This window comes from Aphelocoma coerulescens, chromosome 3, assembly GCF_041296385.1.
Source record: "Aphelocoma coerulescens isolate FSJ_1873_10779 chromosome 3, UR_Acoe_1.0, whole genome shotgun sequence".
NCBI lineage: Eukaryota > Metazoa > Chordata > Aves > Passeriformes > Corvidae > Aphelocoma > Aphelocoma coerulescens.
This window is the reverse complement of record NC_091016.1, coordinates 28817144-28842923: the sequence shown is the minus strand read 5'-3', so window position 1 is coordinate 28842923 and position 25780 is coordinate 28817144. Positions and strand designations below refer to the sequence as shown.

The following is a 25780-nucleotide window of genomic DNA, read 5'->3' as shown; positions in this document are numbered from 1 at the left end:
AAAAGAAATGTGCTGATGTGCATAAAACGTAGCTCTACGTGAATGGCTACAAGGTAAGGCATCCCACGTGTCCGCAGCTCAAAACGGGGGAGGGGGGAATTGTACATGGAAACGGGACAGCCCGAGTGAGACTTTAATGCAGCCCCGAAGCGCACGCACGGTCACGGCTTCTGCGTGCTGCGGCAGCCCCAGCTCTCCTTTCCCACGGCCGGGCTTCAGCCCGAACCGCAGAACCCGCACAAAGCAGCAGGACCGGTTTCTCCCTACACACCCATCCTTGGAAGCGCAGCACGTGCTCGGCTCAGGCAAGGCTCTGCCTCCAGCCCGCGACACGGGAGCCGGCGGCTCGCTGCGAGAAAGGAAACACGGCGGCAACGCTGATCGTCAAACACCCGAGTCCACGCGGAGGCGGAGGGAGGACATAAAGTGCTAAGGCGTCGGGAGGGTGGGCATAAAAAAAAAAAGGAGCACTCGGGAGATGGCACGGAGCTGCCCTTGGGAGCGCATCCGCGCGCTGCCGCGACTCCCGGCGCGCTCGGCTCCCGGTCAAACACCGTTTTGGCAGTGTCCCTGTGAGAAGCATCCCCGGGCAGGCTCCGCAGGGCGCGGAACGCCGCGGCGCGGGACCCGCCGTGCCCGCTGCGCCGCTTCCCACTCCGCCGCGGGATTGGCCGGCGCGCGCCCCGCCCGCCATCCCGCCGCTTCCCCTTCCCTCCGCCGGGAAACCCCGCCCACCCCGCCTTCCCCGCTCCCGGTTGGAGGAGCCGGCTGTCAATCGCCAGGTCCCCGGCGCGCGGCCCAACTCCCGCGTCCCTCTCAGGCCGCCGCGGGCCGAGCGGGGGGTGTTCCGCGGTCCTCTCCTTCCATTGGCTGCTCCGAGCCGTCAATCTCGCGGCACCGCCAACCGCGGCCGCTGCTGCCGCCCCCGTCCCGCCCCTTCCCCCCACCCTCCGCTCAACTCCGCTCGCTCCGCCAAGTTGCGCGGCCGCTGCCCGGTGGCTCTGGGGTTCTGGTGGCGGTACTCGCGGCGGCCCCCGGCGGAGCGTGACGGGGCGAGATGACGGCCGAGGCGCGGGGAGCACCCGGCGGCGGCTGAAGGCGGAGAAGGGGCGTGTGGAAGCGAGCAGCTGAAGCTCGAGGGCTAGTCCGGCCGATGACAGCGGGCTCGGCTGAGGGGGACGCGGAGCGAACGAGGCGGGAGCGGGCTAGCGGCGCCGCCGAGCCCGTCCCGCGGCGGGTCCCGCCGCGCCTGCCCTGAGGAGGAGAGCGGGACCTCGGGAGGGAAAGTTTGGAGCTCGCCCGCCCCCGCCCCGCCGGGCAAAGTTGTCTTTGGGTTTGTTTGTTTGGTTTCCCTTTCCTCCTCCTCCTCCCCCCTTCCGCTCCCCCGCCGGCTCCGCGCGGGGAGGAAACGGCGAGGGAAGCAGGAACTGAGGAGCGACCGGGGAGCCTCCCCAGCGCCCGGCAGAGCTCGCTCCACTCCTTCCTCGTCGGTGTGGTGTGTGAGAGCAGCCAGGACTTCGTTTTTGGTGGTGTTTTTTTGTTGGTTTGGTTTTTTTTTTAAGCCACTTTCTTTTTTGCCCGCCCGCTTCTCCCTCCGGTACAATATATGCTCGTGGAGAGCCGCCCCGCCGCCCAGCCATGTCGGCGGCCATCTCTGCCGCGGAGAAGGTGGATGGCTTCACACGGAAATCGGTGCGCAAGGCGCAGAGGCAGAAGCGCTCGCAGGGCTCCTCGCAGTTCCGCAGCCAGGGCAGCCCGGTGGAGCTCTCGCCGCTGCCCCAGCTCAAAGGTACGAGCCTGCCCTCCCGCCCTTCCCTCCGGCTGCAGGTGCCGCTGTCGACACCGCCTGCCCTGGCTTGGCCCCTGCCCCGCACCCTTTGCCCTTTAGCCGTGTCCTCCCCTGCCCCCGGTGCTTTCCAGGTGGGGACCCCGCGGCAGGAATTCCTCCTCTGCTCACACAAACCAGCGCCGCACGGGTCGGCTCTCGCGCGCTGTCCCGAGCGCTGACCCCACTAACTCGCCACTCCCCTTTTCTGGCTGGTTCGCGTGTTTTTTAAGGTCTTATTGAGGAAAATGTAGACGATAAGTTGAGTTCAGGAGAGCAAGGAATTGAGCGCTAAAACCTTGGAGCGAGCGGTGGCTCCTCCCACGGGGGATTTTGCGAAGAGGAGCTCTGCCCGTGGCATAACATCCTGAGTTACCGGAGAGAGTTTGTGTTCGGCTGCTCGGTGCTTTCGCACCGCTCTTGGACACTGTTTGAACGACGTTTTGCTGCTCTTCAGGAGTTGCTTCGGAGACTTTCTCCTACACAGTGCTGTGTGGAAACACTCTCAAGTGAATGAAAACTCTGGATGCTGGCATTGCTGCAACTGAAAATAGACCGTGCAGGTTTTATCCACTGTGCTGCAGCTAAAATCTGAGAAGGCTCAGTTGATTAGGTTACAAAAATGAAGCGAAGTTCATTGCAACCTTCTGCATCTTTGAACATCAGAATAAATTTCTGTGTATTTCAAAAATTACGAAAAGTACTTGTGGGGCAGAGAATACAAAACTTGTTATTAAAGTATTTGTCAGGGACCTGAAAAATAAGGGAGGACGATTACTCTGACTTGACCTAGCATGTTAATTTTGCTTCCACTGGCTTTAAAGTCTTAAGGCTTTTGAAGCTGCATCATATGATGGAGGGGGAAAAAAAAATCTGATTTGCAGCAAATATCCAAAATCTGAATGAGATACAGCAAACTTAAAAGTACTCCTAGATATTAAGTATTTTTTTTCAGTTTGATTTTTATGGCATTTACAATTGTGTCTATAGTATTTCAAGACAATCCCTTTTTTCCTGTTCTTTGAGTGGCAGATGTAAGTGAATCCTAAATCTGGCTCTTAGCAGAAGTGTTATTGACTAGAAATAAGCTTAAGCAGGGGAGCAACATGGGGAGGGTTGTTTGTTTGGTTTTGGCATGTTTGCTGCAGTGGTTTTGGGTGTTAGTTTTGACAACAGCAGGGGTGTTCTTGCTGCTTGTTTTGGGCTTTCCTTTCTATCTGAAATTGTGTCCTGTCTTGGTGTGCTAGTTTGATTTGAGGGATTTATAAGCTGGATAATTTGCTTGAAATCAAGATCCGGTTTCTGCTGTTCCTATGCTGTTTAGACAATACATTTTCCTTAGAGATGAATTTTAGAAAACCACAGCTGAGACCTTGTAAAGGCCCTTGGTAAATATTACACGTAGGTGGCAGACTTCAGAAAGTTTGAGTCCTGGTCCAGCAAACAGTTAAACATACATGTGTTATGCAGGGAGTAATTCCAGCTTAAATCAGCAAAATGTCCAAGTTTACATTCTTTGCTGAGCTGGGACTTTAATATTAAATTTTTAACTGTGCATTATTAAGTCTTGTTTTGTGAGTGTGATTTTACAGCTTTTTATTTACAGCACAGAGAAATTTTGCATGGCATCAGCAGCTCAGATATTTGGAAATTTTAAGCCATAAACCAGCAGAGGAATTTCTTCAGTTATGCAGGGTTTTATAGTAGTTTGGATTGCCTTATTACCTTAAATTCTTAAAGGAAAATCCCATCAGTCTTTATGCTTATGATTCAGATGTAAAGTCTTGCCTTGGAGACCTGCTTCAGAACAGAAATTGTGGGCAAAATACACTTTTATGAGCTGTAGTATCCCAAGTAGCTAGTTTGCAGAAAGTCAAGCAGCACTCCTTTGCTTGTTTTTCTGCCTTAGGTTTGTGATGCTTGATTTCTCCTGAACATAACCACGGACATGGGATGGTTTCTTTTTATCTGTTGATGCTCCCTCTATCCCTTTTCCTCTTAAACCTTCCTTGCCCCTGAAACCAAAAAAGGTTCTAGAAAGAGTTTGCCCTCTCTATAAATGGATCGTTTTATAAAACTTTGTTCTAATCCCCTATGTCTTGGGAAGATGAAGCTTTGCTTTATTCTTCAAAATTGATATGGAATTCAGTAATAGTTTTGATGCTGCCAGTGTAGTATCATCTACAGAATTATGAGCCAGAATTCCCAGGGAGGGACTGGAAAAGGAAAGTACAGTCATTATACTGATGCCTATGGGTGTTCAGCATACACTTATGTAATTAGAATAAGTTTTTTCTTTTACAGACCTCTTCAAATAAATGGTTAAACCTGGTATTTCAAACCTGTATTGGGAGAAAAGTGGATATTGTTAGATGGAAAAGCAGTTTGGTATTATGCTGCTGTAAAATATTTCATCTTGTTTAGAGGTACTGTCTCGTTTCATCACTTCTAAGAGTAAATATTCTAAAATAAACAGTATTCTAAATCTCCCCAATAGGTTTGTCAGACTGGCCTACACTTGCATCTATTTTACTGGAGGGAGAGATGTTCCAGAAGAAAAACAGAAATTACCCATCACTTTAGAAAGTACCTTCTTGGGTAGAGGGTTTTGTGGTATTTTTTTTCTCTAGGGGCTGTTCTGTTTGCCACTGAGATGGCCAGCTCAGATGGTGAGACACACTTTCAGAGTTGTATTGTTTCAAAGCCTCTAGACAGATGATCTTAAAAGTATGTATTTCTGCAGTTAATTGTACTGCTTCTCTGAATTACCAAAATTCTGTAGTTTGGCTGTGTCTTTCTTCTCCAAGCTGTGATACATCACATCTCTTACTAATGGGTAACAGTCCCAAGTAGTACCCCAGTAGCAGGAACTCTTCCCTTCAGAGGTGTTGTTGGGGGAGTGAGATTGAGAGGAGGGATGGTAAGGTTGTGTGCTGTGATTAACTTTCACCTTATTTTTGTGTGTGATGATATCTATCCTGTTTAGATGAAAGCTCAGCAAAACCTGACTGATGGCAGGATACTCAAAATAAATTAGTACTTTGTTCTTGAGTTAATTTAGGAGATTTCCTAAAGCATTTGTTATTCAGGACAGTGTCCATTTTACTGTATTATTTAAAAACTGAATAAGGAATACTGAAGACATGATTATATTTAAAAGAAAAAAAAATAGCTTCATCTCCCCCAATCTTCTTTTAATTTTGTTACCTAAAGTTTGCATTATATAAGTCTTTTGAAGAATCTTCAGCCAAAATAATGTGCTGGAACACAGCAGAATTTTGTCATTTCATGGACAATTCTGAGAGTGTTGCTTTTTAAAACTGGCAAAGGGAGTGTTATTTTTGTTGTCTTAATAAGTGATGATTTTGTCCCAATAGGAAATTGTTTCAAGAGACTGCAATAGAATATGGCATTTACCTTCATTTTTGAAAAAGAGCTACAACTTGACCTTGGAACCTGATCTGACTCTCTCCAGTAGATGCATGCATGCTTGTCTCTGTCATTTTTGGTTGAAGAAGCACGTAGAAATACAGGTGAAAGGTGGTGAATAGAAAACACAACTTGTTGCTTTTATTTGGTATAGTTAATATGGCCTGTCAGGTTGTAAAGCAAATAGATTTTTTTTTTTTTTTCTGTGTACCAAACATGTCAGCTGCAGCTGGAAAGAATAAACATTTCCTGATGCCTCTCACCCTCACAGCAGAAGAACTGGAAAGTGGTCCAGAAATCTTTCAGCCGTGGACTAGCAATAGTTACAGGGATCTCTGTGGGGCTGAGAGTTACAGAGGTGGAGTGTGCTGGAATAAGACATTTTTAAGAAGACCTCCCAGAGTGTAGTGTCAGCATTCAAATACACAGTGTAAAATAGGTGTTAAGTCTGGTCTTTTCTTTACTTAAGCCCTTGAGAGAGAGCTTGGGTTTGGCTGAAAACCAGTTGCTGTGTTCAAGCTAAGCTTTTGTGCCAATGTTACAGGGAGACCTAGTAACCTTGGATAGGTAAAATTTTAATGTTACTAAATCTGAGGATCAGTTCAAGCCTCAAACTTTGAGTCACATAGTGAGTACTTCAGAGTGACATAAATAAGTGGAATTAAAAACAGCTGAGAGGAATTTTCTTGTCATATTAAGTTGCCTTCGCTCCCCAAGGGAAAATGTGCTTCAGAGTTTTAGAATGGTTTACTTTTACTACAGCCTTAATAAATATTTGTAAGTGAATGGACAGTTTTCTCTCTGATTTGCACTTGTTTTTTTATATCCCTCATGATCCATTGTTATTTCCTCTTCTGTAGTCCCCCATCCTCCACCTTTTGTATTCAACATCCCTTGCAACTTGTGATCATCTTGGATGAGTTTTTCCTTAAAAGTGAGAATCTTTACTTCAGATGAAGAATAAGGATGTTCTGTGAGGAATTTATGTTTAACTCTTACTATAATCTCAGCAGGGTGCACTGTGAAGTAGTCAAAACTTCCTTTTTAGTGAAGTTACAACCTTGAGAAATAAACAACCTATAATAGATGAAAAAGCTGTAGTAGTGGCATGAAAAATGAGCTGTTTGAATTTTTTTCTATATTAAGGAACTGTTCCTAGTTTTTGGAGCGGAACATTTTAGTCTTTAATTCTTAACAAATTGACCTTTTTTATCCGTAGACTTGAATTTTTGGTCTTAGAATATACTTCCATCAAGAGCAACTCCTAAATATAGAGCCTATTGACAGTCTTCACATGAACTTTTCTATTTAAATCTTTCATATCTTCTATGTGCCAGCTTAGTATCAGATTTCTTTTTCCATATTCATTGCTTTCTGGTTTAGTCAGATAGTAGTTTTGCGGGTGCTGAATTTAATGTTAGTTACTGTAGGAAATACTAATGGAATTAGTTACTGCTGCAAGCTATCTGATCAAAAGATGATTGCTTCAATCTATAGATTTGGGGTTTTTTAACATCTGTCTATCTTGAAATCATTCAGTGCTTTTGAAAAGGTGTCATGCCAACAGTTCCGGACAGATTGATATTCTTTTTAAGCACAAAGGGGTATGTGTTGTGTTCTGATTAAAAAAAGACACTTCCATTGAGAAGGCCATAAAATTTAGCTTCTATACCCTTGTTGTCCTGACTCCTGTTTTAATCTAGCAGGTTAAAGTTATGGCTTTTAGCAGCATGTGGATTTGGAGGGTTGGAGTTGCAGCCCAATTAGATAAATAGGTAGTAAATAACACCTGTTTTAGAAGACTCTCTTGGCAAAATGCTCTACTAGAAACTGGATGGTGACAGCTTCTTTTTAATCTGAATCATTGATTTAGTCTGAATCATTGATTCTATGATAGAATTACTGGGTTAGTTTCTCTCAAGTTTTGCTGAGGTTGTGGCCAGTGAATTATGTTGTCTACAAGATGCTTATTTCATAGTATGTTTCTGACTTGAAAGCAGAGTTCATCATAGTTGAGGTTGCCTTCAGTTTTCCTTCACAAGACCTTATTCTCAGCTGCTTACAACATTGCTGAACTGTTTGGACTGAAGTTTTCCATGCCAAGTATGGACAATTTTATTTGCAACTGTTCTTCAGGCTGATTTTCTTAGTTTCAGCAAAACCCATTCAGACTACTTTGAAGACTAGAGGAAAAATAAATTGTATGGTGTCAATATTAAAGAAAAAAATTAACTGTGTTGAGGTTTAATGCTTGCTGTACTTTGGAGCTTAGCACGTGGTTCTTAATGCAAATGAATCTCATTTGGTCCAAATTCTTTTTGGTCCCATTGTAGCTGTTGTAGCTCAGCAGCAAGACTGATGGGTTGGTACTTACTAAGCTGTCATGTACAGATCCTTCAGGATCTGCTGTGCTGCTCCCATCTGCTGTGCTCTGAGGCTGTTCCAGGTAGCTTTCTTTGGGCTTCTTGTCTGTGGTACTTCTAGGGCAGAAGACAAGTGTAGGGAAAACCTGTTATTTTCTACAGGTAAGAGCCCAGGAGTACATTACAGGTGGAGGGATGGTGTGGAACTGGTGAGATGATGGAAAAGCTTGAGTGGGAAGAGAGGGCAGAAGCCAGGTCCTCTCCAGTGGCTGCAGGGTGCTTGGTGTTTGGAGTCTCATCACTCCTGTTGGCTGTGAAACTTTCTGGAAATGTTTCTTGCCATATTCTCTTCTAATTTCTTTATAACTTTTCATTGCAGCTGTGGATTTTGAACATCCCATGATCTTCCTGAAACTTCACAGGCTTAGGGTTTTTGTTCTGTACATCAGGAATTGATTGCTGATGAGTCGGTTCATCAAATAAGGTTTTTTTTTTCTTGAGAATTTAAAATGGAGGAGAGCATAACTGTACATTTGGGGGTGGGAAGTGAAGCTGGGAAAGACTGGTGAGATGTAAGTGCAGGATTCTGGGCAAAATACTAGGCCTCAGTATTTTAAGGGTTTGGAGGTTATGGGAAGAAACAGCAGTCTGATCAGAATTCAGCAGACCTGTATCCTGCTAAAATAGTAGCATGTATTGCTGCAATGGGTATGGTGAAAAGAAAAGGCTATAGATTAAAAAAATAAAAATTGTGCTGTTTCATTGCCTTTTACTGTTGGGAAAAGATTTCTATCTCATTTTCATCTTAAGTTGCTTTTCTTTGCCCTTACCAAGGTTTCTGAGAGAGAGGTTTCTGAGAGAGGTTTCTCCTGACCTTACCAAGCAAAGCTTTGATGAAATGGATGGGTTTTGTCAGCTTTCTTGATATGATAGGGTTCAGAAGAGAAATACAAATTTTGCTGTGGAGTTGGGAGGTCAAGGTGAGAGTAACAGCAAAAATGATATTTGTGCATGTATATTCAAGAACTACACTGCAAAAGGAAGATGTTCTATTTCTAGTAAATAATTTTTAAAACTCTTGAGAATTTAAAAGATGGTAAAGTTGCTCCCTACCATAAGAGAAAAGCTTTCCACATGTTATGCAAGTTTCAAATTACTGATTAGAAGTTTGTATCTGAGACCATGGCATGCTTGGAGAGTTGGCAGGCTGTGGGTAACAGACAATGAAAGTGACACAGTAGATTTTCTCAGAGCTGAAAGAGGAGGTGGGTTGAGCAAGTTTAGAGGAGGACAGTATAGCATGGGGCAGGAAGGCTGAGCTGAAGAAGAGCAGGAATAAAAAGTCACAGCAACATGTCTAAATATGAAGGGGGAAACAGCTTCATTTCTGCTACAGTTGTATTAAAGGATTAGCAGAGTTCATCACTGCATAAACAAGTGAGCTTTTAGAAGTGATTTAATAGGTTTATTTCTGTAGATGCTTGGTACTTCAAAATACAAAAGCACAGATTTTATTAATATCATCCCAAGTAAAATTATATGGGAGAGTATGGGGGGGGGAAGTGCTTTTAAAAAAAGAGTTCTAATTTAGTGTAACTTTGTAAAACTTTGGAAAAGTGTACCGTATTTTCTATTAAAAATTCTGTGCTTGACATATGACGTGTGTAAGGTTGAAGTCTTGTTAAGCAGCAAAAATTTTGGTTCCACGTGTATGTAAAAGCAACAAATGGTGAGAACTGAGCTTAGGTGTTGAAGTATGTATGGGAAATAAACTTATGCCTTTCAGCATAGTTGGATTCTCTAGGCAAACAGTTATTATTGTTTGGAGAAGAAAAATTAAGATGTGATTATCAGAACCCTCTTGAGTGACATGGGTTTGGTCCCACAGTAAAGTCAGGAAGGACAAGGTTTGGTAATACATATTTCTTCATCTTCCCTTAAGAGTAGGAAGCAGGATCAAAATAAACCAAATACATCAAAGTGATGTAAGTTGAGTTTAAAAATAGCCAAGAGATTTTGCCAAATGGGAGAGTACTTAAAGTGCAGGATCCCTCATTACTGAACACTTTGTGTTTACAGTTTTTGGTAGAGAGAGTGTAACTGTTAGAGGATGCTTAAAATTGATAAAAAAAAATGATCTCAAACTTTTATTTATGAGGCTAAATGTCTACTTCAGTTAAATTAAGCAAAGAAATCCCACAATGTTTGGTATTTGTCTGCTCAGGATGATCTGTTCTCATTCTGGGTGGTGAGAGTTGGGTCACTGAATGCAACACAACCAGGATTTCACCTCTGTTCCCCGTCTAATTTAAACATTGCACACATTGTTACTGCAACACAATTATAAAGTATCTCCTTAAATTGTTTATCCCAGAAGACTTGGAAAAGTAAGAAATACTGGTGGAGCCAATTTGTGAAGTACATATTTATCCAAGGAGCTAATCCAGTACTTGTAACTTCCACACAGATTTACACAGGAATTCAAGGGAAGAGGTGGGTTTTCCTTGTCTTTTGAGAAGTTAGATTGACTGTTTCCTCTAGCACAGATTTCCTGTTAAATGACTCTTCTATGCGTCTCCTTCACTTTTAAAAGCTAAGTGCTAAATTAACTGCAAAATGAGTTTCTGTACTTCTGTTAAATAGTGTTTAGCAGCTACACTTGGTTTCAATAAAGGGTATTTTTATATTTCACTTAGCACTAATATTGGCATGTGAAAATTACCCAAGTGTTTCTTCAGTTTCTGGGAAAATAAATAAACAAACTTCATTTGTAGTGTTGACTTGCCTGTTCTAGTGTGATGTCAAACTGGAGCAACTTCATCATTTTACTCAAAATTAATTTTATACTTGGATATGGTGAGGAAATGATGGGGAAGAATACAAGTTAATAGATATTTAATCTGTTAATAATGCCACACCAGATCCACTTATGGCATACTTCATAATTACCACTCAGTCATTATAAACTACCTTAATGTCAGTCAGACAGGAGTTTTGCAGTTGATTTAATGTAAAGGGAACTTTCTCAAGTTGTAAATACAGTTGCTGTCCTTTCAGACTTACAAGGTGCAAATCAATTTGATTTGGTCAAACATCAAGCAAAATGTTTGGGTTGCTATTAATTGAAAATGTTTTTAATGCAGTCCTGGATAATGGGTATTAAGCTGAAATTTTTACTGAGCACGTGTGGCACACAACTTTGTTACCAGCTTTCAGCTGTCTGTGGGCCCTGGTAAAATTTGTGCAGAGCATTACAGCTGTTGGGGGATAAAATAGGGAGCAGAGCTGCTCAGGATATTCTTTTAATTCTTAGCAGGGTAGGTGTGAAATGCTTCCTTGAGTCCACCTTGTCACACCCTCAAGGGCTTTATTGCATCTTCAAAATTACATGGAAAATCCAAAATTTTGTTGAACCATTGCACTTTGATAAATACTATTTCTCTAAGGGCAAGTGCTTCCATTTGTGGAAAAGTCTAAATGATTTCCTGTTTTGGGAACATGGAGCATCATACCAATTGTCCCTTCTGATCTTTTTGGTTTGACACTCTCAGAAGCTTGGTCTGTAGTGTCCTTCCCTTTCTGTAGTCTCTTGGGTTTTGCTGGTGGTTAATTTTCCTGGCACAAGAGTGAATTACCTGGAGTAACAAATTGCTGTGTGCAGCCTCTCTGGGTACTTTCACCTTTTGGTTCATGCAGTGTAACCTGACTTAGACTTTAAAGAGAAGACCTGTTTACATATGCAGGGCTTTACCTTGACCTTTATTTGCCCTCTTGTTAGGAGGACTTCTTGAAATCGTCTCTGTCTTACCATAACAAAAACCTTCATTGCATTTCAATATCAAAAAAGCTATTTGGGAGTTGTCTTTTCTGTTTGGGAAAGCAGTTTTAATTCTTGTGCCATTGTATCACTTTCTATAATTTTAAGTTAAAGGTGCTATCTATCCCATATTCACATCTTTTGAGAAACAATTTCCCATTCAAGTAATTAATTACTCTCTCCTTTTCCCAATTGAATGACCTGAACTGTGCATGTGAATTCTGCGATAGGATTTATCACCCTTAAATTTAGAAGTATCTTCCTTAAAGAGGCAGATTCCTGTTTTAAATTAATTTTTAGAGGCTCTGGGTGTATTCAAAAAAGGCTTACTCTGCCATATGACCAGTCACTAAAACTGCATTATGGGTTTCAAATGAAGACAGCAAATACAAGTAGCAGTGTGTGTCAAAACCATAAATGAACACGTTAGAGAGCATAATAGTTGACTTCTGAGTGGGAGAAAGCTTGTTTTAACTACAAGATCAGTGGGGGGGGTTATTGTTTTTTTAAAATATAGCACTTCAGCTGTGTAAGAAGTGAAACTTCTTTGCCTTTTGTAATAAATACACTATCACTCTGAACAACACTTCATGTGGTTAGCTGTGTGCAAATTCTTCAACTTCTCAGTGCTTTCAAAAACAGCATTGATTCAACTGTGTCAGTCCATTGAACAATTTTTTCCCCTGCTTTTCCTTGTTGTTGCATGGAACTGAATTGCAGCTAGATTCTGAGCTGCTGGCGTGCTCTTGAGGTAGCCTTTGTATTGTTAAACTTGTACATTTTGTTAAGGGTGACTTTAAGGTGGTTTTTGTTCCTGTTCCAGTGATTGGTATGCTTGGTGAGTTTTTATTTGTTTGAAGAATCAATGGTGTTTTAAGTCTCCTTTTTTTAGAAAGTGTGGTAGAAGTAAGGTGAATTGTGGCAGGCCAAGTTACTAGAGTCTAACTTTTTAAGGACCAAGAGGATAATTTGTATTACTTTTTGCATCTAACTGCTTGTTGTCTTCTGTAATTAAACAGTAGGAAATAGGGCTACTAATACGAAAGCATTTCAGTGGGGTACTTTCTTACTCTCTGAAGTATCTTGGTTGACTCAAATCTTAATTAAAATCAAGGGATTTAACATGGTAGTAGCTAGAGACTCTTAACTATATGATGTTATAAGAAAGCCTGGAAGACGGTAGAAACAATCTAGATAAGACACTTGCAGTTTATTGTCATTGCAAGAAGCCGTGTCACAGAAATTGTGACAGATGTTGTTAGATCAGCGTGGGCTTTTCAGATTTTCTGGACTGATTTGTTGAGGTCAACTGCTGGCCACGTGCAGCAGCAGATGAGACTCTCTGAACAAACAGTGTCTTATTGGGTGGGAGACAGCTTTCCAGGAGTATTTTTTACTAAATGACTTAAAAATTATCTGTAGCCTAGACTTGTAACTAACTCTCTAAACCACAGTGCTGTATGTGAATAAAAGGAATAGTTGATTGTTGTTCTCATCTACTTTTACTTCTAATGTGTGATTTCCTTCTTTTTTTCCTTCCCTGGACTGTATCACAGAATTAATCTTAAATTCAGAATATTCCAATGAGCAAAATTTCTGATTTTTTAACTATTTCAAAAGAGAATGGAGACTTATCATGTGGAGGGTGTCACAGTGTGCAAGTCTTGCCTGATGACCATCTGTGGAATAGTTTACTTAAAAATGGAAGTACAGGAGAAGCTCAGCTTGTTACCTTGATTGTTCCTTTGCAGTCCTGATTTCTGAAATGAAGAAGTTAAATGTTAGTATGAGCACAGGGGTCCTAGACAGGATTGACCAACTTGGCAATTCTGTGCCAAGTATGTGTTTTGTTTGTATTGGATGGTATTTTTGTTTTGGTTTTTTATCTCCTATAGGTAGTATAAATTTCCTTTCAATAATGATTGAAAATGCCCTTTTTCTTGATTGTCTTCCAAACCTCCTTCTCTAGTGAACAAACTTAATATTGAATAAGGAGCTGCTTAACTTTTGGGATACATAATGTTACTCTATCCTGACTCCTTTATCTGTCCTGGAAAGTCAGAGTTCTGTTTACTGACAGCACACAGAAAAATTCACTCAGCCCCTTCCAGAGTCCTAGCAACAGCTGTAGATTTTGGGGTAACAGGTAATTTGAAAATACATTCTTTGAACTCTGATTGGAGGGGGCAGAGGGGAAACCTACAACTCTGGTCTACTAAAAATAGTACTTATTCCTTAGGGTGACAAAACTTTTTTTATGTGGAAAACCTGAAGCTGTTGATGAAGACTTCCTTGGATGCCTACGGTGCTGCACAGAGCTCATCTGAGTAGCCCCATCAGTTTCACCTGGGCTGTTGAGCTACCAAAAGCTGGAATTTTGGGAACTTCTCTGATGGATGTATGGAGTTGCTGGGGAATGTTGTACACTACCAGCCAAGTATACAGGGGCTACATTTTTTTCTTTAAAAAGCAGCTTAAAGTGATTTAAAACAAAACAAAACCCCCCCAAACAACTAAACCCCACAACAAACAAAAAAATCCAAAATGTGTTATTCTCAAAAGTGTCTAACTTAACTGAAAAATTTTACCTGCACATTATCTCATGCCTCAATAGTTGGATGATATGGTTCCAGAGGAGATGGTAAACTAACTTAGCAGCTCACTGCAGAGAGCTTCTGCTCCCATCACTAATCCTGTGCCAGAGCTGATGCACATCAGGCCCCTCCAGAAGCCATTTAGCCTCACTAATATGACCGTGTTATTGAGTTAAAGCAGTTTAGGAAGAGCCTGACAAGTTCCAGAGCCGGTGCTGATGGATGGATGTGACTGGAACAGAGAAGGGGAAGGGAGGAGTAAATGGGAAAGGGGGTAGCAGGGAGTGAGACCTCTCTCCTCAATCTCTTGGTCAGCCAACGACTTTGCTGCCTGTCAGGCTTGCAGATGGAGACTTCTGAGAACGTGGAAACACTCTGGACCCTGTTGTAACATCAACTTCACCAAAACTGCATCTCTTAACAATGCTTTAGCATGCCTGTGACATCAGCACTGACACTCATGCTAGGAGAGATCACAACAATCATGTACACGAGAGCTCTTCAGGACAAACCCAAATATTAAATTTAGTTGAAATAGGCCTCCCTGTGCTTGGTTTATGTAAGTGGGGCAGAGTTTATCACACTGCCTCCTTTTCAGACTAATGGTGTCTCTGAAAGGAGCGGGCTGTACAACAACATTGAGTCTTTTAAGTTAAAAGCCCCAAAACCAAACCCAGAGCTTTGGTGTCTCATAGTCCACGTGATCCTCTCTCCATGTCAGTGTTAAGGCTTTGTTCTGCTCTAGCAGATTCCTCCACCACTGGGTACAGCTGAATATAGTGCAATAAATATAACCAGACAGCAGAGACTAAATCCTAAACTTTGCGCTGTGGAATGCAGCATAATTATGACATGATCCTTTTCATGTATTCAGTTTGTCAGGGAATTATGTAGAAGAGTAGGGTTGTCACCAAGTTCTAAGGAGATGTGTGGTACTTTATTCCATAATACCATTGTCCTCTAAGTGCTTGAAAGTGCTGTATGAACTGCTTTAAGTGTCTGTCAGACAAAAACTCCTCAGTTGTTTCTCTGGCCTCTGCATCTTCCCGGGGTAGCTCTTTCAGGAAAAAGTAGAAATATTTAATAAGAGAGAGTTTAAAAAAATGGAAAATGTTTGCAAATGTTTGAGGGGGTTTATTTTGTACTGTCAGGGAAACTACGAATTTTGAACTTGTCATTTGTGTAGTTGAGAGAGTTTTTGTGGATTTAGAGTCTGGTTTCTGTTGATGAATCAAGGATTACGTTAGGTTCTCTGGCTTTCTACTGAAGGTCTTAAGTAAACAATTGTGTTGAGAAAGGAGAATTATCTTTCTTTTCCTTCCAGGAGGAAGGCTGTAAACATAAGAGAGAAATATATTGCAGGAAGACATTGTTGTAGCGTGTTTCTGTCTCCAGTTATGAACCAGTGAAGTAGCTCTTATGAATTCTTTCCCTTTCCATATTTTGCTTGGGCCTTCCCCAGAAAAATTAGTCTCTTAACTCAATATTCTATGATCAGATTCGCATTGATGCCCTTACAAATATGAAAGCATTCAATTTAGAGACAGATCTGTACAATCATACAGTTTCAATGTTTTAAAACTTCTGCTCAGGAAGAACTTCCAAGTCAAATTGCTTGCTACTTTTTGTCCTTTAATATTGTGGCTACTGTCTGTGATGAGGGGGGTTTGTAAACAGTAGAAGTAGTCTGTGGAGAATTTAAGTATTATGAAGTGCAACAATCAAATTAAGTATTTTCATCAGGTACAAGCTCTCTACTATCTATCATGGAAATGACCAGAGGCAAGTCATGATTAAAGTGGATCACAATTTGCAATAATTCTTTTGGTGCTGGATGTTAAGCTTTTGTCTTCAGGATTTCCCATCATCATACTTGATTCAGGGTTGTTTCATTGAGGCATCCACTGTCTACTTTGAACCTAATTTATCTTCTATGGTCTTTATGGTATTTAGGGTATTTGAAGAATAACAATTATCTTGAACTTCACGTGTATAATGTAAATCTTCATAGAATATTAGATTGAAGCTAGTTTAAAAATTATGCCATGGGTTGTTCAACTACTAAAGCTAAAAGCTCCAGTGTTTATGCAGTTATAGTGGCACACTTTATTTTATTCCTAGAACAAGAATGAACTACTGTGATGTGATTTTGTTGTGGTATAAAGTTGTCTAACTTTTACTGTCCTGGGATGGTTAAACGCAAGGCTTTGAAAAATTAAGAACCCGATCTGACAAACAAATTTTCCTCAATCACTTGGTGGTTCCCATGGTACCTTTCATAACATTCCTGGGGCAAATGTGCAATGTGTCAAGCAGGGATTGAGCACATGAACACAGGTTGTGCTGGTATAACAGAACTGGCTTTCTTGTTGCCTTATTTTTTGCCATGGTTGCACATAATTTTAATCTCTTGAAGATGACTAGAGTAATAAGTGAATAAAATAATTGTGTTTCCCCTTGTAAGTATGAAAGAAGGACATATGCTTAGAAGAAGGTACTTCCTTTGGGTTTACTTTAAAAGTTTTAATAGTAACAAAACAGATTAATGGGCAGGTTTTTCATTTGAGGAAACGTGACAAATTGAGAGAGCTCAGGTTGCTAATGAAATGGACTGGTGATGCATGGTGGGGGAGAGATTCCCTGTTACTCTGGTGTGTAACTGAAAGTGGTTAATGCAGGAATTTATTTGGTATCCTAGGGAAGGTAATAAGTGATTTAATTATTTTGTATGAATTCTAGTTACTGGCTTTTAATCTTTAGTCAGTTTGAACCATGGTTAGAAGTATTCAGGTTTTTGAAACTTCTAGGTAAATTTTGCTTAGTGATACTTCATTTAAAATTTTTTTTCTTAATTTTTATAATTTTTTATCATTTAACTATATTGTATTCGCTGTGCCACACTTGTGGACCTTTGTAACTTGGAGTATAGTTGAGTTTGTAGTGAGGGAAAATAAGAGTAGGTTTGATTCCTGTGTTAGTCTGGCTATCAGCTTGGGGCTAGTGACAAAAAAAACCTGCCCTCCCTGTGTCAAATCCTTAAATTAGGCTTTTTGGATTTTATCCTCAGCATGTCAGTGTTACTGCTTTGTTGCTATGATACAATACTTACTCATGCAATCCGCTGTAGAATATTAGAAGATCTGAGCTGAAATGTTATGTAACTTACAAATGTTTTTACAGCTGATGTTCGTTGTTTTGCAGAGTGTAACAATTCGTGTCTTTGTAGTTATCTGAGCAAAATAAGCATCTTGCAAGGTTTTTTATTCAAAAGAAAAATGGTTAAAACTGCAGAATTGACATTCAAAAGTGTGAATTGTTCTTCGTGAGGGAGTAGTAATTGCTGGCTTGTTCAAAAGCTCCCTGAAGTTGTTATGCTCGGCTAATAGGATCAGAACTGTCAGGTGGGGAAAGGGAACACAATACAGTATTCTGGTGCCTGAATTTCCAGGGCAGAGCGAGCAGTATGGATGACAGTGGAGGCATGTCAGTCCATTTCAGCAATTACTTTTTGCTTATGGAAACAAAACACTTCTACCAGATAACTACTGAATATTAAACCTACTGTTGACTGTTGTTGTTCCAGCCACAAAATGAAAGGTGTTTTGGTATGAAACTTGAGAAACAGGCATTATCAGAGTGAACTGTCGAAGGTATAGACTTAATGAAGTTTGTTTCATTAGAATGATTATAAAACACTAAAGAGAAGTGTGAGGTTTTTCGTGATTTGTTCAGGTTTTAAAGTGAAACTTAAGATTTTTCAGTACTCAATTGCCTTTTTCTTGTCTGGATAATTTTTTTGGTGATGAAACAGCAGTGCTCATAGCAATACTGCAGTGAATGAATGATGCTAAGGGATGTAGTCAGGCTGTAGACAAGTCATGAAAATTCTTCAGGGCAGAACATTCTTCATTTGGAGGTAAAACTGGGAATGCAGTTTTTTCACCAGTGTGAGTGAAATCCCAACTGGCTGATAGATGAGGTGATGCTTTACTGCTGCAGTGGCTTTGAACCCCTACAAACAGTTAAGAACAAAAGGCCTGTTAAAGCAAATTTTCAGTTAATGCCATGCCTGTTTTTGTTGGGATCATGCAACTTTGGAACAGTTACAATATATTAAGGATTTATTAAATTTTCGAAGTGTAGAGCTTGATAATCCATCTCTTTTAGAGTCAATGTGAAATGCTAATGGAGGAATTTTGCTTATCAGATTACAGAGGTACTGAATGCTAAAATGAAAATGCTAAGTCACAGCCAAACACATTGTCTTAATAGGCCAAAACATCTGGAAAACCCTTACATGACTAGGATTGTAATAAATTATTTAGAGCAAAGCATTAAAACTCAGGATTAATACTTTCGAAATATTGGAATTCTTTCTTGAGAGAAACCTTGATCACATGATGTCAAAAGTATGTGAAGCATTTTGCATTGGGGTGAAAAGACAAGGTTCCTTCAAAGCAGATTTTACAGCTTTTAAGCAGGTTACATAATAAAGGATTAGGGAACAGAATGAGACAAATCGGATGAATGAAAGGTTAGTACGATGCACTGCTTCTGGATATGACTTTTGGTGAGGGAGAGATGGGACTCATTAATGTCTGTATTTCAGATAAAGTTAATTCAGGAACTCACTGTTGGTAAATATATTTACTGCCATGTCTTTGTCCATTATTTCTTTCATGTACCAAAAGTTGGGAATGGCGGGTGTTCCATTCCAGCATACAGATATTTCCAGTTTTGACAAAATTGTGTATTAATTTGCTGTTAGTTTGCTGACTATGAAGCACACCATTCCACATAAAAAACAAGTCATAGCTATGCAAATTCCTGTCAACAAAATAGATTTAGAAATCCTGTGTTTGCTTCTACAGACTGAAGTGTTTGGGTTTTTGTTTTCTTTTATAGATGCCACCTTCAATGAACAGCAAGATCTTTTCTGTCAGAAGTTGCAACAGTGTTGTGTGCTCTTTGACTTCATGGACTCTGTTTCAGACCTGAAAAGCAAAGAAATCAAGAGAGCAACACTGAATGAACTGGTTGAATATGTTTCAACAAATCGTGGAGTGATTGTTGAATCAGCTTATGCTGACATAGTGAAAATGGTAAGTAGAATGCTCTTGTTACAGTTTGAATTTTAATAAAATATCTTAATCAGTTTATTACTTTAATGGCATTTAACTCAGAATTGTGGTTGGTTTTTCTGCTTATACAATACAATATAATTTGTTAATGATAACTTGGCTTAGAAAGGCTAAACAAACAACTTTCAAGTTTTAATTACTAGCTGAAACATGATGCATTCAGGTTAATTAAAATGAAAGAACCAGTACACTGCAGATACTTGCAGTCTGGATAAGCTTTAAAGTTGTTGTCTTTCAGCAAATGGCAATATTTCAGTGCTGCCTATCTTTATTTACTAGTGGCAATGGAGAGTTAGGCTGAAGTTTTCTGGTAGTGATTGCTGCAGGTACTGGTGACAGCAGAAAGGTTTATAGTATGAGAAAGCAACTCTCCTTTGTAAATACTTTATATGATTGTTTGTTATTATTTTGGCCCTGGAGAGCTGTGCTAGAGTAGCCTAAGTGGTTTGCTGAGGTTATAAACTGTAGGATGACTTGTCCCTTGCAATTTCTACTAATGGCTTGTTGAATAATGAACAAAATATTTGTGGTTGTTATCTGCTGACTTTCCCAGGTGTTTATGTGCATTTTAAAATGCTGCTTAAGTAATGGTTTTGATCTGCCTGTACTCCGTGTACAGGGAATGCAACTGAAGGACACTTGAGAATAATCTGCAATTATTTTTTTTCTTCCTAGAAATGTGAAATGTAAAAAGAATGGCTTTAGTGCCTATGAATTTATGCTAATGGTTCTCTAAACTTTGGTGAAGTTTACATAGTTAAAATGCTGACTTTAAAAGAGCTCTCAGGAACATAAGCAGGGCAGTTCAAATACACAGCCTACAGCCTGTGTAGTTCTCTGTACAGTACAAGCTAGTTTGTTCTTAAGGTTTGTTTTGTTTGTTGTTTGGTTGGGGTTTTCTTCTGGGCAGCTGATAGGGAAGATCAGATCTTTAATGTAAATAACCGTGGAAGTTTTGCCATTATACTGAAGGGCTAGGATTATTGGAACCCCTTTAATCATTTTGGCTGTTTCAGCAGATGCTTGTTAAGTTTTGCAAAAAAATCTGGGACACTGGGGTTTTTTGTATAGTTTTGTTTTTTAAAGGACTTGGTTTTCTGTCCTAAATGTTTTTTACGTAAGAAAATAAAGGACAAAGTATGTTCACCTCTTCTTAGGCTTTTTTTTTTCTTGCTGCTGGTGGCAGCAAGCCTGAATCCTTACAGTATTTTCTTATTCTGTGTGCCCTCTGTAGCCCCTTGTTAGGAGAAAGAATATACTAACTAGCCCATAGTACTTGTTGGAGGGAGGTTTTCTTTTATATTGGAGTTGTTTTCTTTTCTTGGAGATAAGGTGGTGTTGAGCTGGTCTTTTGAGGTTTTTGTTGTTGTGCAAATGAATGGCTTCTGTGGATGCTTGTTTTTCCTTCCATAACAAATTTCCATCTCCTTTTCTCCCCTAAAATGACAGAAAGTGAAGAAGCTCAGTGAGAGCTTTAAATGCTCAGTGAGAGCTTTTTGAGAGCTTGAGACAAAAGATCCCTCCAAGCTTGAATAGTATTTCTAATCTCCCTGGCAACTGGCAGCAGAAAAGGCCTCTGCTGTGAATTAGGACGAAGTACCAGCTTTCAGAAAAAAATCTGCATGGGTCTGTCTCTCCCTCCAGATAACACCTGTGTCAGGCTTGAGGCCTGTCTTGGTAGCAAAACTTGTATGAGATTGAAGAGTTACTGTTTCACTTTTGTTTTGTTTGGGTTTGAAGTTTTTAGGCTGTTCAGTGTTCCTACATTAAAAGAAAAAAAACATTTGGGTTTTACTGCAGAGTTTGAGGGATCGTGTTTTTGAGATAAAAAAAAAATAGAAGTGGCCTTAATGAAACCCAGCTATCATCTGGCTGGTAGTAGAGGATAGGCCGACTAAAAAATTCCCTGAAAAAGCCAGAGTGGCATCAGTGGCAAAAGCAGAGACAATCTCTTTCCAATGCCCCTTGTCTTTCCCTAGGCCTGGGACACCTTTCCTCCAGCTTGCAGAGGAAACAACCTCAGGTTTCAAACAGGTTTCCTTGGAGTTGCCTGAGCTATGGGGAGGCTAAGTCAACAATGCCTTTGAGATAGCAGGAGGGGAAATAAAATGTTGTTTCTGACCAGTGCATAGCCAAGGTCTGTGCAGGTGAGGTCTCTGGTATTCCTTTCCTTCACTGGTCTCTGTTGCCAGGATAGCTGCTGGGCCAGTACCACACAGGCTCCTGTGGTTGTTTCTGCTCTGCTTGGATCCTGAGGTAGGGAGCTAGAAATGATACAATTTCAACCCACTGAGGATGGAACAACATCATTTAAAAAAGTCTTTGTTTAAACGGATCTGCAGGATACACTGTAGGTTATTTTTTTGGTGCCCCGGGCAACCTGATTTTCTGTCAGCTGAGGAGGAGTTTTGCTTACAAATAGTTTTGAAGGTGTAGCACAGCAGTCAGTGCACCTCTGTTCTAGGTCATCTGAAACTAGTGTCTTCTCTGGAAATTCTCTGTTAAAAGCACGCTGAAGCTAACAGGAAATTAAGGTTTGGCATTGCAAATATTTTAAGTTTTAAAACCTTCTGGGAAGTTGGAAAGTTCTACTTTTTATCAGTTTGGGGAGCATAACAGAAATGTCTCTTCAGTACTCTTCATCTCCTTGTGCCTATCAACCTCGCCTTGTTCCCCAGCAGCATATAAAACTTCAATGTAATGAGATTGTCCTAACAGGCTGTATGAGTTGTGAATTCAGAATTTAAAAGAAATCAGGTATCCTCAATCTGTACACTCAGAAACTGGAATTGAACTTAGTATCTTTCACATGTTTAGCTCAAGTGTACAGACAATAGGGGATTTTTTTTCTGTTTTGTTTTAATAAAATATGATTGCTGAATCTCAGTATATTAACTGGCACATTTTTTGGAAAACTGAGATTTAATTTAGAAAGCTGATGCTGGATTTATCTGGAAATCTATCCAGCTTTAAAAACCTTTTATGATTTGTGTTTCTGAAATCACAGTTTTGGGATAAGACACCACTTATGAAAGAAAAAGAATGATTTAAATAATAGAAGAGGATATAGAGAAAAATTTGCAAAAATATTGCAAACATAATAAAGTAAATAAACTTTTTTGGGGTGAGACAGGCTAGTACGTAAAAAGGGTGCAAGGTTTATTTTAAGTTTCATATATTCTCAGGAGATGACTAATGCTAGTGGCAGTACTGAATACTCTGAAAATCATGCAATTGGTTTTCCAAAGGCCTGGCTGAGAGGCTTGCTAATTGTTTCTGCTACAGAAGTGTATTTAGTACTTATTACCTTTGTTTTGGACATGAAACTGACTCATTACTCTGAGGTTCTATGCTTCAGGCTGAGCAGCTCAGTTCAGCAAGATGCGTGTAGAAAGAAAAAGAAGCGTTTTCAAGAGATGTTACCAGAGCACTTGCAAGCAGAGGTAGAACATTCTCCATAGGAGACTGATTCATGTGCTGGAGGGTTTTATTGAACACCTAGTAAGAGCAGACAAAACAAATAAGAGAACCAGGATGGCAATGTTGGGTTTTGAGCTTGATTAATGTTCTCTGACTCCTGTTTCCCAGTCCTCTCCCCCCCAGCCTTTTGTTCTTGAGCTTTGGAATCCCAAGTCCCTTGTGTTTACAACATTAAAGGACAACTGTACTGTTTCTCATGGGGTTTTTTGTTTGTTTGTTTGGGTGGCTTTGTTTGGTTTGGGTTTTTGTTTTGTTTTTTGTTGTTTTTCCTGTGCATTAAGCTCAGAGACAGCTGTAGTGCCCATCCCTACAGAACATCATTGCCCTTCCAGTCCAGGACAGCAGTGCCGCAGCTTTGCTGTGTCCCAGCAGGAGACAGTGACAGGACACAGAATGAAGGGCATAGGAGGAAATGAAAAGTCATTTTATGCAACAGCTGTGTCTCTTGTTTAATGAGGCAGCTGATTCTTCTGTGCAGAGCCAGCTGGTGACTTCAGGATCTTTCTGAAGTCCTTCTGCAAGGTTCTTCAAACACCTTGGAGACTCCATGGAATATGTGCAGGAGGATTTTCTGCAAACTGTCAGACAGTTTCTTTTGTGTTTAGTAGGCTTGAGTGATAAGCAGCTACTTGAAACAGATTTGATCAAAAAGACTAAAAGAGTGTAAAAGGTGATTGGAAAAATTGGGTTAAACTTGTTCCTGAAAGAACGGCAGAAAATGCAGAAATGAAATGAACTTCATGTTCTCTTTTGTTCGTGCTAGAGATTTAAATCCAGTACATTATATCTGGTGCAAGAGATGACATTTTTCCTTTGACATCTGAATGGTCTTCTATCCAGACTTTAATATACTTCAAAAATCCCTGAAGAAACCTTTTTTAAACTTGTCCTTTTGAAATTGATTTGATGTGACTGTATCATACTAAAAGTAACTTAGAGTAACTTCAAGAAAAAATAGCTACTGTGTGAAATGGAAAAGCTAGAATGGTTACATGTTTCTAACTTTCCAAAACCTTGAAACATCTTGAAACTTTCAAAGGTGAAAAAGTGAAAAATGTAAACAGAAATATCCCGAAATCAAGTAAAGTGAAGAACTTTAGAATAAGATATGTTTTTGGGATTGTCTGCCTTACATGTGGAGAGAGATCTCTTTAAATCATAATTGGTTAGTTATATTTTATTTGTGGTCTTATTAAAAACAGCTCTTGGTGTCACATAGTTAAAAATTGCTTTTATAGGGAAGCTGAATTTCTTTTAACTTCCATAGTTTCAGGGAAAATTTTGGAATATGACAATGTCTGGCTACAAACTTCTAAAGCAGTTGAGACAAAAGTTACTTTTTTATTTTCACTGACCTGTTTCAGACTTCTGGCTGCTTGTATTTTGCAGTTTTGAAAAAATGAAGAGTTTTATTATGTTACTTCTTTTAGATGGTTTGTTTCATTTGATTCTAGGATAAATGCAGTACCTTACTGCGTGGGATCTGTGGAAGCATAAACAGTGATACAATTAATTTTTTTTTTTTTGCCTGCAGATTAGTTCTAATATTTTCAGAACACTTCCACCTAGTGATAACCCAGATTTTGATCCAGAAGAAGATGAACCAACTCTTGAAGCCTCATGGCCTCACATACAGGTGTGTGATTTCTTTACTTTCAAGCCTTCTTGTATGGCAAGAAATGTAGATTCTTCAGTCATTTTGTGCCTTTGTTAAGAACATAAAAATTGCTTTTATAATACAATTGAGTTTTTATACTTGAGAGGGAAAAACAGTGGTGCTTTTTTTAGCATGTATAAATATGCCTGAATGTAACTCTTCTCAATGGCTTAAATACTATTTTTTAAACAGAGGGATTGCACTGTTAAATTGTGGTGTATGTATGAAAATTGTGGATATTTTAGGTAATTATGTTCTTCACCTAAGATGTCTGTTTTGTGCAACTGAGCAACTTTTTAGTGTAGGTTTAATAAAATATAAGTTAATATTAACAGTTCAGTTTCTCACGATAATTACAAAAAATGGAGTACTAGCCTTTATTTGTTCTTTGAGCAAATAGAAATCCCCTCCTTCTTCCCACCCTTTTCCCTCCCTCCATGCAAAAACTTTACAATATCCTCGTTGTTTGGTAACAGTTGCGTGGTTATTCCATTGTTGCACTCCTGTGGCAAGCTCGTGGTTTTTGTAGCACTGCTGTATCAATCACGTGACTGACTTGGAATGCTGCTGAATTTTATTTTATTTCCAGTTAGCTCCTAGAAGCTGTCATTGTACAAGCTCATATCTCGGGTATCAGCTCATTGCTGATTTATGTAAGTAGTGTCTGTTAAAGAGAAGTTAAGTAGCAGCTCCTTGCCGTGGGTAGAAGATTAAGCTGCTGCACATCTGCATACCATTCACTCTCTCCTCTCAAGAGCTAAAATGCTACCCTGCCCCTATAATATTACATTTCCAATGCATCAACAAATGCTCTTATTTAAAAACTGGGCTTCTAATACTGACTATAAAATGTATGTCTTCAGCATAGCATTTGAGATTTAAACCAAACAAGAATCAAGTTACCACAGAAAATAGCTCTGTGGGTTAAAGGCTGTGATAATTATTTTCTTATATATGGCTGATACTAATTCATAGCAGAAATGGCTGTAACTGAACTAGAGGCTTGATTTTGTTGGGTGGGAGGGTGCAAGGGCTAAGCATGTGTCTCCTGTAGTCAGTAGCAGCACCATCTGACTTCTAAATACTTCTGTATTTAGTATATTTCTGTATACTTCTAAATACTGACTTCTCTGTGTCTCAGAGATAAAATTTGTAAATGCTAGCTTAGTTTACTTTAGGTCATAATTAAACTCTAGTCCTGTTCATAGAAAAAGACCTGTGCATTTTGTGATCAGTTCACTTGTGTCTTGTGCTTGCCTGAGAGGAATTGAAAGAGGTTTGTAGCCTGTGGTATTACTTGAAATTTTATTTTCAGGTTTTTTCCTTGCTTTTTTCTAAGGGAGTTTTTGTCAGGCTGTCTGGTCACTGGTTGTGGATTTCCCCCTCTTGTTTCCCCCTCCCCCTCTCTTGTTCATCCTGTCTTGAGAATAGATCACTCCTTGCAGCCCAATGGAAACAGTTTGTGTTTTCCACT

General features: G+C 40.0%; 1 protein-coding gene across 1 annotated transcript in view; it reads left to right on the top strand.

The window, feature by feature from the left end:
• Nucleotides 1–950: 950 nt before the first annotated feature.
• The window catches only part of PPP2R5A (protein phosphatase 2 regulatory subunit B'alpha), a 42960-nt gene continuing 18130 nt past the window's right edge, over nt 951–25780 (top strand). The window contains exons 1-3 of the mRNA XM_069009576.1: nt 951–1789; nt 18934–19130; nt 24184–24285. Of these exons, the coding sequence (XP_068865677.1) occupies nt 1639–1789; nt 18934–19130; nt 24184–24285 (450 nt within the window). The 5' untranslated portion in view covers nt 951–1638. The remainder of the gene's footprint in view (nt 1790–18933; nt 19131–24183; nt 24286–25780) is intronic.